General features: G+C 39.4%; 1 protein-coding gene across 2 annotated transcripts; it reads left to right on the forward strand.

Moving 5' to 3' along the window:
- Positions 1 to 93: 93 nt before the first annotated feature.
- ppm1kb (protein phosphatase, Mg2+/Mn2+ dependent 1Kb) lies at positions 94 to 7,329 on the forward strand. Of its 2 annotated transcripts, none has more exons than XM_053418371.1 (7): positions 94 to 250; positions 1,447 to 1,946; positions 2,051 to 2,151; positions 4,006 to 4,171; positions 4,479 to 4,623; positions 4,891 to 5,025; positions 5,297 to 7,329. In XM_053418371.1, exons 2-7 carry the CDS (start codon positions 1,477 to 1,479, stop codon positions 5,426 to 5,428), a joined length of 1,149 nt encoding a protein of 382 aa, XP_053274346.1. In that variant the 5' UTR covers positions 94 to 250; positions 1,447 to 1,476; the 3' UTR covers positions 5,429 to 7,329. The 2 variants fall into 2 exon arrangements, with proteins under 2 accessions (XP_053274346.1, XP_053274347.1); XM_053418372.1 differs by lacking the exon at positions 94 to 250 and adding an exon at positions 284 to 389.
- The last annotated feature ends 7,128 nt before the right edge of the window (positions 7,330 to 14,457 follow it).

Raw genomic sequence — 14,457 nt, forward strand, 5'->3', positions numbered from 1 at the left:
GGTGCAAATAGCTGTCACTCAACGTCTCCCCGACCAATCCCCTGCGCGGTACGCGGGGCGGCTAAGGAGGCTTGCATTTCCAGCTCTGTGATTGGTGCGGTCACGTCACCGGCCTTGTTTGATAACATTGAGAATTCGACACACTGAGAAAGAGAGAACGGGACGGAGGCGTTTGTTGATTCATTTCCCAGCGAGACTCCAGGAGCCAGAAGAGGATTAAAAGCACATTAACAGACTTCAACGACTAAAGGTACCGTGTCTACCAACACTTCACAGTCCAGAGGCCGAGCTGCGTTCCTGCCAAGGCTCGACACACAGGTCGCTAATCAGCCAAGTGGAGCAGTTGTCGCGTAGCTAGCTAGCTAAAGCTAAAATAAAGCCGCCTAAAGGTGAACGCACTGACTTTAACGTTTGACCCGTTGATTTTCAACTTCTGCGGTAAATATGTTGTCCAGGACAGTCGAGGCGCTGTTACTGAGACGTGGGCGCGGCTCATGTGCGTTTCCACCGAGGAAGCGCGTTATTGTTAGCAGCTAGCCTCATGACTGCCGAGAGTTGCATCAGTCGTAGTATACACACAGGAATGCAGCATCCAAATATGAAGTTATGATCAGTAGACAGCCTCCAAAACGCTATAATGAAGACTTACTCCTCAGTTGTTTGTTTCAGGGATAAAATTGGGATTTGTCATGGACTTTACCTCCTGTTTAACATCCTGTTTTAGGATGTTAAACCTCCTGTTTTACCTCCTGTCATGGACTTTACCTCCTGTTTAACATTTAACATTAATTTCGGATAATGTTCGAAAGATGTGAATTCAAAACCTACCGGGCTGCAACTATAATCCTCATGTTTCATTATCCTGCTGATGATTTTCTCAATTATCTGTTTTGTCAAGTAAAATATCTCTTGCAATTTCCCAGGGCCAGAAGTGTATGTGTTTAAATGTTATCTTTATTTAAGTAACTATCCCAAACCCAAAGGTTATGTTTGTGGTTATGAGATAAGGGTCAAATCCTAACATTATAGGGGCAAGAATATTCTCTATTTTCTGCTTGATATATCACTGGAACAGGTTTTATTAGCAAAACATTTATTGAATATTTTCCTGTTTATCAATAACAGTGTCCACTCCAATGGAGAAGACCAATTTGAAATACTCAGCATTCATTTATTGCATTCATTTATTGCCTTAAGTAAAAAAGGTAAAGGGATTGCATCATCTTAACCTGCTTTGAGAAACAAAATAAACAAAAGCGTCTTGTTTAATGATTTGTCATAGTTCAGCGTGGCTGTCAGCAGTAACACCACTTAGACAACATGGTACTGTTTGTCCGACCGTAATAAGACTAACAAGTTTGTTATTATGTTCTATAATATTCTGCATCCAGTCTAACTAAATGATTTTTATTCTGTGTTGGAACATCCCTCTCCCTCTGCGTTTAGGTCCTCTGCAGTGTTTGCACTGTCAAGGGGATGTCAGCAGCCTGTCTCGCGCGCCTGGCAAGGTGCAGTGGTCCTCGCGTGGGTCGCAATGGTCTCTTTCAGATGTTCGTAGTCCCAGTCCCATCTCAGCAGGACAGCCACCTCCAGTACACAGTCAGTCGTAGACAGCTTTACAGCCCTTCAGAACAAAGACACAGCAACACGCGCTTTGATGCCGACGGCAGTGGCCGCCCGACTACTTGGGATTCATTTGGCATCTGGGACAATCGTATCGATGAGCCCATCCTGCTGCCCTCCAGCATTCGCTATGGCAAGCCCATTCCCAAAGTCAGCCTATCCAAAGTGGGCTGTGCCTCTCTCATTGGTGGACGCAAGGAGAATGAGGACCGCTACCAGGTCTCCCAAATGACTGACAACATCCTGTACTTTGCGGTTTTTGATGGGCATGGGGGACCGGAAGCAGCTGACTTCTGTGAAAAATACATGGAAAAATTCATAAAGTAAGGACAACAATTAAATGAGCTATTATCATATATCTATACAAGTCACTGTCACATGATCTTGAGTAACAAAACAAACATGAACGTGTTTGCTGTTGCTTTAGGGACCTGCTGTCAGAGGAACCTAATCTGGAATCAGTTTTAACGAAGGCCTTCCTCGAAGTGGACAAAGCTCTTACGAAGCACTTGCACTTCTCTCCAACTGGTAGGTTCTTTCATGTTACTTGTCCATAGACAAATTTTGTATATATACTGTATATACAAACGTGTATATAAATTGAATAGCCCTTATTCCTTCTCCTTTCAAAACCTAACTAACTTATTCTACTTAGGCTTTTGAAGCCTTGGATTTCTCAACTGACATGACATGAGCACTTTTGGTTAGAGGTTTGTCATTTAACCTGAAGTTACTAAATAACTGTTGAACATCGAACATAAGCTACGTGTAGAGCAAACACTAAAGCTTGACTGCTTCCAGTTCTGCAGCTACATGCACAGAAAGGTGACAAATTAAAGGTAAATCCCAAGTATGCCATAGGGGGCATGGGTGGTCACTACATTTTTATTAAGTATTATATCACATTATTTTATCTTTATAGTCATTAAATTCCACCCCGGTTATAGACCTGTGAGTTAGGGTTCTCCACCAGCATCAGATTGGGTCCAGTCAACGTCTAGAGACTTAAAGAGTCTATACCAACAACGACTCACACTATGAGGCAAGTGGTGGCCAAACACCTTACAACACCCACACTTGGTGTTGTGATTTCCTATAATTGTCACCCATCTGTTGATATGTTATCAGTCTTTAGCATAGACATTGCAATTGCTACCATGGTTCCTTTGAGTATCCCTCAAACAAATGAATGCAAAACAATTCTCTCAGTAAATCATGTGGTCTACATGTTTTCCCTAGTCATGTAGAGACTAGTTGGTTACCTTGTCTTTTCTCAAGTGGCATTATGTCTGATTAAGATTATCTAATGATATCAAAGCTAGTAGACCTGTTTCGTGGCCATACACCGGCCACGCTGTGTGAAATGTCCCAATATGCCTGTGTGTGTGTGCATGTTATCTACGGCAGCTGCGGACCCAGCTCAGAGCTGGAGGCCCTTGGCACCAATGTGGATGACGAGAGACTAGATATTGAAGGAGAGTCCAGCGGGTCCAACTCCTGGACTACTGGAAGGTTCCCTATCTTTCTCTCACTCCTCTCTCTCTCTTTCTTTCTTTCTCATCTTCTTTTCTTCTCTCACCAAGTGTATGCAAAGCTTCTTGTGAGACAGTGCTTCAGTTTGACGAGTTATATGAGATATATGTTGTCAGTTATTGATCTAATAAAGTCCTATAAGTACTAATTTATTAATTTTGAGAAAGGACTGGCGCAGGCCTGTAGATATCTGCAGATAAATCCACTTAATCACAGTTGATGCTGTAGAATTTATTACATATAGATTAACCATTTAGTCAATATCCTGTCTTTGCCACTCATAAAACTGACTGAAAGCACATTCACTGAGTCCAGTGATTTAATTGCTTCTAACTGTTTTCCTGCTTAAATAAGAACTGTTACAAATTACTATTACCATATATCAAATCAATTTGATATCACTTCAGATTAGCAATGATTTTTACATTTGAGTCTAGATAAATAACCTAGACAAGTTAGTTGTAGCTTTCTATAAAATCTTAGGGAATCTATTCGTATGGACTTTTGCAAATCGGGCCCAATGTTGGACACATGTATTGTGCCACTTGTTCATCATTATTTATAATTTTTTAGGTTCAGCCTTAGTCTTCACTCGGCTGTTAAAATTTGCTTGGGAGTGCAACCCTGTTAGACCTGCATGTGTGACTATTGTTTACTGTGTAATCTTTAGTTCTCTGTATATGTCAAGTCCACTATATAACTTCCCACCCATGTCTTCATGCTTTACTGCGTGACTGTGAGCGTGTGAGAATACAACATGTGGTTGCTGTGAACAATGTGAACAGTAACGTTTTGTGTGGACCTTCATGGCTCCTTCCACCTCTGATGTTTCTTGTTATGTCTTTGTAGTGCTGGGGATAAATGCAGGAACCACTGCCACTGTGGCCCTGCTGAGGGACGGCATTGAGCTAGTGGTGGGCAGTGTGGGGGACAGCCGCGCCATGCTGTGCCGCAAGGGCAAAGCCCTAAAACTCACTGTCGACCACACTCCGGACAGGAAGGATGAGAAAGAGAGGTACGTGAATGTTGTCAGTTTATACAAGGTCCATCTACTTGTCGCAAAAAGACCCTGAATGCCTTGTAGAAGGGGAAGACACTGTTTTGTGATGAAGGATTGCAGACCTTTTCAATTTTATTATCCACAGCAGTCTTTAGTTTGATAGGTTGCTGTTGTTCCTGTAACGCAGCTTCAAAAGACAGTTGAGTTAGATGCACTGATGTAGCTGAATTAGCAATGATTACCCTGATAACGATATTGTTAATGATATTGTCAAGATTGAGTCATTTGTTGTTTTCCTCTCTCCCTGTGCATTGGCCTCAAGGATCAAAAAGAGTGGGGGTTTTATTACCTGGAATAGTCTGGGACAACCAAATGTTAACGGCAGGTTGGCGATGACACGCAGCATTGGGGACTTTGACCTGAAGAAGATGGGGGTCATTGCTGAGCCTGAGACCAAGAGAGTGACGGTGGGTTTACAAAAAGCGGAGGTTGTTTCAACTTCAGATAAATGTTTAGCAATATTAATAAATGCAGGAATTCGAACACCAAAAATGATTTGCCAGGATATACAGGGACAAATTGACCTTATTAACAGAAAGTGCATATTGTTTTATTGTTAAAATGTTAATTCTGCACATATGTTTTTATAAATAACATTTTATTGATACTTATTATTATTTTGAATGATAGAAATATTCAAATTCAATATTGATTATCTTTTCTTTGCCCTTCAGGTGCACCCTGTCCACGACTCATTCCTGGCTCTGACCACAGACGGCGTTAACTTCATTATGAATAGCCAGGAGATCTGCAATGTAATCCACCAGTGCCACGACCCCAAAGAAGCAGCTCAGAGAATATCTGACCAGGTACTTTTACCTTTAATTTGTGGCTGTGGGTTTAAGCCTTACGGAGAGTTAGAACTTTAGTATTGAACTAAATTTAATATTGTACTAATTGAACTTTTAGAAATACATTTTCATTATCTTTTGTAAGTCCAACACCACAGCAGAATGGTGTAGAAGCATAAAGGCATAAAAAGCCCAAAACCAGAGCTCCTCTAGCAAATAGCCATCAACTTTACAAATACTCTTGCCTACATTCATGTTTTTGAATTGTTATGCATTTCTTCTCTCCCAGGCTCTTCAGTACGGATCAGAGGACAACAGCACGATTATTGTTGTCCCCTTTGGTGCTTGGGGAAAACACGACAAATCGGACACAAGTTTTTCCTTCAGCAGGAATTTCGTGCCCAGCAGTCGCTGGGCGTAGTCAGCAGGACGTCGGACGAAACGCTTTGGTCTGCGGACCTTATTATTCTGTGCAATAGAATCGGTGCTCTTGAGGAAACAAGATGAGTCTGGTTTGCCCAACATGATACCTATGGGTTAAAACATTTTATTTGGGGTAACATTATTATTTTTAGCTTCTGTGTAGTAAGAGGTGGTGAATTTATGTGAACTAAATTATAAACATCCTCTTTCTACAAGTTTTATCTACTAGCCAGCCATTGACCTTAGAGGTGCTAAAAGTTGAGAAAAGTTTGAATGGCAGACAGGAATTAATGGTGACACTTAGCAAATATGTAGCCTGTCTACATTAGCTAAGATTTTAAGACGTTTTCTTGTGTGTCTGCCATTCAGATATATATTTTGTGTATTTCGGTGTTGATAATGCCCAAGTTTGCACTTTTTGTCTTCAACTTTAAGGATAACTTAAGTTGGAAAAGTTACATTTTTAAGACAGTGGTGCATTTGGATTTCACCAGTTGTTTTTAAGCCTGTAATTCTGGTACATTTGTCAGTGTTAACACAGGAGTACAAGAGAATAGGAAAAGGCATTTTCAGAACCCTTGCAGGAGAATACCAAATTTACCTTAAAATCTGCAGCAACTGGAATATAATCAAAAACAAAATAGTGAGTTCTTAATGACTCATGATTCTGGAGCTTCATTTCCATGCAATGGGTCAAATCATCTAAATCAGACTAAACAGAAATAACTACTCAATTCACTGATGCTATTTTAATGTTTGACCCATTGTGAAGTACTTTCCCACTAAAAAGATTTAACACTTATTGTATTTTGTGTACTTATAGTACTTCCTAAAGCACCCCCCATGAGCAGTGATGCTCATTTGCTCAGTTGTGAAGGTTTTAGCAAAACCCTTAATGTATTAAAGGACAAATTAATCTGGTGAGCTAGTGGACTGTGTGAATGGAGTTGCTTAAGGCTCAGTGACTGAACCTGGCATTTAATAATAAGACTGTAATGTTTGTTGGAATTCAAACATTGCTCAGGCTTGTATACGTTTTACTATCGGTAGTGATTTGAAACCGGTCTTGTTAGGGCACTGTTGAGTGTGAAGGGTACGGAAATGTAGAGATTATGTTTTGTAAATAATTCTATTTATGTATATGTGGAAAACTGATAGTTATCTGTTACATTTATGTGATATCTTGGCTAAATCTCATATCAGAATATCTTGACATGCACAGGATCTCTGCTTCAATGCTTGTGTAAAGCGGCATTATTTAAATTGTAACTCGGTTACAATCAGTAATTCACCATTTACACCACTTGTCACTCAGCAAGAGTAAAGCACACTTAATGCAACGCTATATAACTGTTCAGCTGAGAGCCATGTATGACAATTTGAATGTTTAGCTTAAATGCCCTCCATGAGTGAGAAACACAATCAGATACAGGAGTAATTGAGCTGTATACGTTGTCCTGGTTAGACTAAAACCATTAGATTCAATGTGCAGCTTTGGTTTGTTGCTTTGTATTGTGGTTGTTACAGCTTGACAAATGAAAGCATCCGTATTTATCAGTAACTTGTTCTGACTGTGAGATTTGCAAATGTTGTGTGGCAATCAGCTTTTCCTCAAATAACACTTATAAACGTTGTGTAAATACCCTCCGTCTCCTCGTTCACACATTGGGTGAAAACTTGAATGATGTCTGAGAAGCCTCCTCATCTGTTGATGCTTTCTTTCACAGTGTGTTCATCATTTATTTTACTGTGTTTTGTTTCATTGCCTTTTAGACACAATCATTGTCGCTGCGGACCTGTAAGTTGGACTAAATGTGATGGTTTCAAAAGCACTGTTACTGTATTTTTGATCTAAATGGCTCGTGACATCTCAATTAAAAACAACAAATAAAATTGAAAGTGTCCCACACTGTGATTCTTGTAAGGTGTCAGAAGCCAAGGTTGGAAACTTCTGGGTTATCCTCTAACAATAGGTTTTTAAAGCATGTTAAATCATCCAGGATCTAAAATCCAAAAATTTAAGGTAAATTTTAAATAAGGCTGTCAAATATATGTAGTAAAGAAGAAAATACAATTCTCTGAAATGTGTATCAAAAGCAGCATAGAATGACACAGACACACACACACACAATAATGTGTCCATCTTCTTCCTGTGCTTAGTCTTGGGAAAGAGCAGGTAATCCAATTCTTAATGTTAATATAACTGCTTAAGTTTGGCAGGACTTCAACCATCTATTCATTGCACAATTTCTTACACTATGTAAATTCAAATATATATATATTCTGTGCGAGCCACCGCCTTACTGTTCAAACAGGGAGCCATCCAGGAGGATGTTTTAGATGCTGGCTTGCCTGTCCACGGAGCCACGGGTGGTGACAACAGCAAATGTCCCTACTATGCTGCCAAAATGAGTAGGTTTTTATACATCTCCTTGTATGCATCATGCTGATATGAGGAACTGTTGTGAAGTGAAATGAAACATCGGGGGGGATGTTTTTTGAGAGATGTTTTTCAGATTCATTCACTAGACTGGCACTCAGTAGAGCTCAACAGAGCCGTATAGGTTCATCTCTGATCCATGCAGCTTCCTTCTACCAAGTTGTGTGGTTATTGGTCCAGTAGTTTATTACATAAACCTGTTGACTGACAAATCAGAGATGAAAACATAACCTCCTTAGCAGAGGTAATAAAACCTCCACCCATTTATCAAGGAAATGTCACCAACATTAATAATTATTAGAAACACAACAGGAAATTTAAAGTAGAATGAAATGTTTTGGGAATATCGAAATAGTTGACGGGTAGTTTTCTGTTGGTCGACTTATCAATTCATTTATTAAAAGCTCATTTTCCCCTGACTAAGTAGTCTATAGGGTTTTTATATTGTGTTCTATTTAGGTGTATATATTGGTTGGCTTTTGTCGTGCACTGATTGCTGGTTGTACATCAAATTGCCCTTGAAGGATATTACAGATTTTCTTTTTTACACAACTTTAGTTAATCACAAGCTGCACAAACCAAGCAGGAGCAGCAGAGGAACCCAGCAGCCAGCAGGGGGCAGCCTCAGGACATCACAGCAGACTGGGATTTTTGGAAGGCGTCCGAACTGGGTTATTCTCTAATAATAGGTTTTTAAAGTATGTTTAATCATCCAGTAACTAAAAGCCAAAAATATAAAAGTAACTTTTAAGTAAGGCTATCAAATATATGTAGTAAAGTAGAAAATATTTTCTCTGAAGTGTTTGTCAAAAGCAGCATAAAATGACACGGACACACACACGATGATTTGTCCATCTTCTTAATTTTAGGGGGGCTGAAGCTTGAAATAAATGTGTATATATACAGTAAATATATAAATTATAATGACTTGTGTGTGTGTGTGTGCGTGCGTGTGTGTGTGTATGCGTGTGTGTACGTGTACGTGTGTGTACGTGTGTGTGCATGTGTGTGTGTGCGTGAGTGTGTGTGCGTGTCAGATGGGCGTGGTCAGTGTGATGGGTGGGCCCTCAGATGAGATGATAGTATTATTATTGTATTGTTGTCATAATTAATATATAGATTTGACCAAATGTAAAAAAGTTAAGAAACATTGTTTGTCTATGCTCTGCTGTGTTCATATGAATAGTAGCAAACTAAATGAATCACACTGATTTGTTTCACTCCAACACTGTGTTAATTGATCAATGAATCCTGTATCTATATTCAGAAAGACAGAGGTACATGTTACTCTACTAGTTATTTTTATTCAAAAAGTTTAACATATTTACAACACATCATTAGATCATTTCAAATATGTACAAAGGGGGACAGGGGAGGGGTTTGTTTTGAGGAGTAGAAAAAGGGTGAGGGTGGGGGCTTCTCCACCTCTTCTCTCTCCTCCAGCTCATCTCGGCCTCCTCCTTTCTGTAGCTCAGTCCCATAGTTGGAGTTGTCTCCTGCTGCAGTTTCGTCTCCTTTCGGCCCTGAAGCAAGCACCTTCTCGTTCTCCTTCTCCATGTTGACCTCCACCTCACTGCTCACTTGTGCAGACTTGCTTCCAGAATTTTAGCCTTGGCCTGACAGTCAGTGAGCTCGGCCAAGCAGTCAACATAGGCCCTGAGGCGAGCGCGCCGTTTCTTCACCTCCTTCGTTATGACAACATCTTTGTCTTTCAGGTGGTTTTCCAGCTGCACCACCTTCTCCGTCAGGGCCTGGATCTCATTCTCCTTCTCCGTCTCCGTCTCCATCTCCCTCTCGGTCTCAGTCTCAATCTTAATCTCCTTCTCCTTCTCCGTCTCCTTCTCCTTCTCCTCCTCCTTCTCCTTCTCCACCGCCATCTTTATGATATCATCTCTGTCTTTAAGATGGTTTTCCAGCCGCCACACCTCCTCCTTAAGAATCAAAATGTTCCTGTTGGCTCGGAGGATTTCGACATTGTAGATCGTCACAAGTTTCTCCTTCTCCTTGTCCTTCTCCTTGTCATTGTACTTCTCCTTCTCTTTCTCCTTCTCCTTCTCCTTCTCCTCCTCTTTCTCTTTCTCCTTCTCCTTCTCTTTCTCTTTCTCTTTCTCTTTCTCTTTATCCTTCTCTTTCTCTTTCTCCTTCTCCTTCTCCTTCTCCTTCTCTTTCTCCTTCTCCTTCTCCACCTCCACCTCACTGCTACATCCTGTATCAGGCTGAGGTGGCTCCTGGTGCAGCCTTGCTTCCATAAGCTTAACCTTGGCCTGACAGTCAGTTAGCTCAGCAAGGCAGTCCAGATAGGCCCTGAGGCGAGCGCGCCGTTTCTTCACCTCCTTCGCTATGACAACATCTTTCTCTTTCAGCTGGTTTTCCAGCTGCTCCACCTTCTCCTTCAGAGCCTGGATCTCATTCTCCTTCTCGGTCTCCGTCTCAATCTCCTTCCTCTTCTCCTTCTCCTTCTCCTTCTCCTTCTCTTTCTCCTTCTCCTTCTCCTTCTCCACCGCCATCTTTATGAACTCATCTCTGTCTTGAAGCTGGTCTTGCAGCTGCCACACCTCATCCTTAAGAGCATTGATCTTCCTGTAGGCTGTGAGGAGTTCGTCATTGAGGATCTTCAGAATATCTGGTTTCTCCATGGTTTACCACAGAGAGTAGATCTTATCTTTTGAAGAAGCTGTTGGATGAGTTGATGCACTATTTTCCGAAGAAGTTTCTGCTCTTGTCTGGAACTTGAAGTCAAAAGGCTTTATGTCTGCAGGTGACAGGATGAAATAGTGTGTAAGATTTAAGTGAATTTGATCAATCAAACATTCAATGTAAAACAATTGACACAGATAGAGAGACACACGCAGAGAGAATGAGAGAGAGAGAGAGAGAGAGAGACAGACTGGCTGGTTTAAGCGAGAGATTGAGAGGGAGAGAGCGAGAGAGATTGAGAGAGAGATTGAGAGAGAGAGAGAGAGAGAGAGAGAGAGAGAGAGAGAGAGAGAGAGAGAGAGAGAGAGAGAGAGAGAGAGAGAGACTCCCCTCCTGCTACGTGTGTATCTGGTTGCCATGGAAACTCAACTGAATGCAACTGCTCTCTCCTCACTGGGAAGAGAGAAATCTAAACTCTGAGTGCACCACTCAAACAACTATAATTCAGAAACTATAAGTCCTATCTGTGAAATAAAGACATCGGGAGAATTCCAAGACTTTGCCGGACACACAGATAAATTTGAAATTTGTGAGAGTAAAAAAATGGGGCCGTGTGAGCAAGTTATGCAAGTTGATGCTCCTTCCAGAAAAGCTTTCTCTGAAATAACATTAGACCCAATAGAGAGGGATTGTTTTTTTCCTTAAAGGAGCTACACACCTCATGTAATGTGCTCCTGGCATTAACTTAAGCTTCCGTCAACTTGTTCTTCAACACATTCAAACTACACATTAACCAAAAAATAACCAGTAAATGTTTTTTGAAATAAAATTTCCCTCATCAATCACCATGGCACCAAGCCCCTTTGATTTGAATTTGAATCTGATTTTGATTGGCAGTGATGGAAGCTGTTGTTTTTTTTACTTTATCTTAAATACTAAAGTTAAACACCAAGGTTAATCTTCCCAATGTTACAAAACACATCGTTTGGTAGAATAAGCTGTGAAATGGGAACATTTCCTGGTGCTACAGGTGTTTTGTCCACAATGCCTCGCTCTGCTTGGTCTCGGCGACTTAAAGCTACTTAGCATTACGTTAACAAATATCACTCATTAAGATAAGCAGCAGAAAACACAAAAGAAGCCAGCAATAATATTTTCACATTTGTCATAAAAGCAACAGAAAACCGCACATTATCAACATGTAACAGCAGCAGCTTCATATTACACAGTGGTTTAATTTCAAACTTGAATAATGAGCCTGAATTGTATCGGTTAGCATGCTGGGTAAATACAGAGAGAGAGAGTGAGACATTACTTACCTCAGTCAAGGTCAGAGTGCAATAGCAGCTGTCTTAAAATTTAACAGTATTTAAAGCAATCAACATCCAATCAGAGGTCTCCAATCAAAATACCAACTTTGATGCTGTTCATCAAAGCATCAAAGGAGGTATTGAGAGAGTGTCCCTGTCAATCAAAATAATCTTCTATTTCAAATCTTAGCATCTGGTTGCTATGGTGATATAACCACCTACTGATGAGGAAGTTTTGCGATCATTTATTTCTGTAAATAAAAACAGGACGTTTCATTTTGGTGGACTTTTAATTGCGTCATTCTTGCAGCATCTGATCTTTAATTTTTTTAATGGCTCCTGTCTTATCACCTTCTTGTCTTAGTATTTATATATATATATATATACATATTATATATATTATATATATATATATATATATACAATATATATTTACATATATGTTTATATACATATACATATGCATGTATACATAAATGAAACAAAATACATTGTTCATTTCGTCATGTAACTCTTAGCCGCAGTATTTCATCACAAACGAACATGTGAACATTATACAACCCAGGATATTTCCAAACAAAATTCAGACTTAAATAGTTTAAATTTATTTTACCAAGAGGTTCATGTTACACTGTATGGAGAACATTTAAGAAAAGACGATTTTCTACAAGTGTTTTGCAGCCGAAAATACCTTCATAGGTGTCTATGGATGAGAGTAATACAGCTCAGAGGTCAAACAAAACCTAAAGAATCACGGAGACGGATGACCAATTACAATACATATGATTAACTGGATATGAAATGACTTCTACAAGAGGATATGACATTTTGATCATTTTGCGCAGCCCTAGTTTTCATTGAAATGCTTGTTCTCTCACATGAAAATACTTTGTTCTTTAAAATGCACAACATTGTTTGTCAGTAGGACTTCCTGATATCTTCCTCAACGATGAATGGACACACATTCTGTTCATCCACCGACTGCCCTACCTGACACATGGCATGAGAGTATGATTTTGAAGGTCGGATTTCAAAAACATCTCAGAGTTAATTTTTACTGTTTTAGATTCTTAGTACTGGAGATCCTTAACATCTTTCTGTCTAAAGTCGATTTTAGGTCTATTTAAGAAGACGTGTACTGTTTGTAGTGATCTATTAATGCAAAATGCAACAAATTGGTAGCTAACATGGTCTATCAATGAGGCCTAACTGGTTTGACCGCTATAGAGGCTGTTGGAATATATGAACTTCATATGAACGGCATATCAACGACAATAAAGAACCAATGTCTGCTGCAGATGTTCTTTAGAAATGTGTATTATTGTACAAAGATAACAAGAACTGTAGGAGTAACCTTTTGTACTTCATTTCTTTGTCAACATAACACACCATTCATTATGTAAGAGAAGTTTTTTATGAGATCAGATTCTGACCTGATGTTTTGACAGATTCTTCTTCAGCGTGTCTTACAGTGCAGGGCTGTAATATTAATGTTGCTCTCTGTCCTGCACCTCACGTCACCTCTCTGTTCCTCTGGTAACTCAGACCAAATGCTTTCCTGAAAATCCATGTCATATTTATACTGTATTTTGGCAAACTGTGTGCACACAGCAGCCCTGGATGATCTTGAGTCTTTACTTTGTTGCTCATACTGTGAGTTATATCAGTCATTATAAGAGTGAAGTCCTCGCAAAGAGATGTAATCCCTGACACAGCCAATATTTTCTACATTATTAGAAATAGCTCCGTTTGTTTAAACCCTTGCTTATCAAACAAAGTGGAAAAAACTATTCTTCTCAGGTTCCTTTTCATCCTCTAATGCAATAAAGAGAAGAACTGAAAATAAAATCGACTGCATTAAATTACTACCAAAGATGCCGGCTTCTAAAGGCATGCACATGTATTTATTTTACAGTCATGTGTTTCTTTTAAATGATAAGCAGTGTAGTATATGAGGAATAATGCAGTGTGGCATGCATCTTAATTATCTTGACAGACACATAATGGTTACGGGTCTTTCTAAAAAAAATGTAGCATTTAAATCCAGAGCCTAAATTAAAGTAAATTTTGAAATTTAAAAAATCTATTTGACTCAATCAGCTGAATGGAAATATATTATCAGGTGCCTTGAGAATATATATGTAGAGTATTTCTTTCTTTCTCTCTCTTTCTACATTTCTTGTCTGTTTGTAGTACTTTTGTGTGTTTCTCTGTAGCCATTTTGTGCCACTTCAGACTTGTGTTGTGTCTCTTAGTCTTTTTTTTGTCTGTTTGCAGTGGATTTGTGTCAAATTGTATTTGTTTGGTTAATCTTTATAGTTATTTCTAGTTTCTTGGTAGTTGTTTGTTCTGCCTTAAAAGATATAAAACAAGCATGACGATTTCCATGACTTTTATAACTTCAGACGACAAGAAATAGCAAATAACGATTCAAAGGGAGCAAACAACATGGAACCTCGAACAAACACAGGAGAAATGATACATGTAAAATGATTTAGAGCAGTCAATTATATTAATGATAAGATAATAAGATATAACAAATACGATTCTTAGTTTCAATATGTACTCAAAGGAGAGACGTTTAAATGTGCAAGAGTATTGACATTGACAAATGGAACAACTGAAACAATAACATTTGTA

This window comes from Pleuronectes platessa, chromosome 3 (assembly GCF_947347685.1).
Source record: "Pleuronectes platessa chromosome 3, fPlePla1.1, whole genome shotgun sequence".
NCBI classification, from domain to species: Eukaryota; Metazoa; Chordata; class Actinopteri; order Pleuronectiformes; family Pleuronectidae; genus Pleuronectes; species Pleuronectes platessa.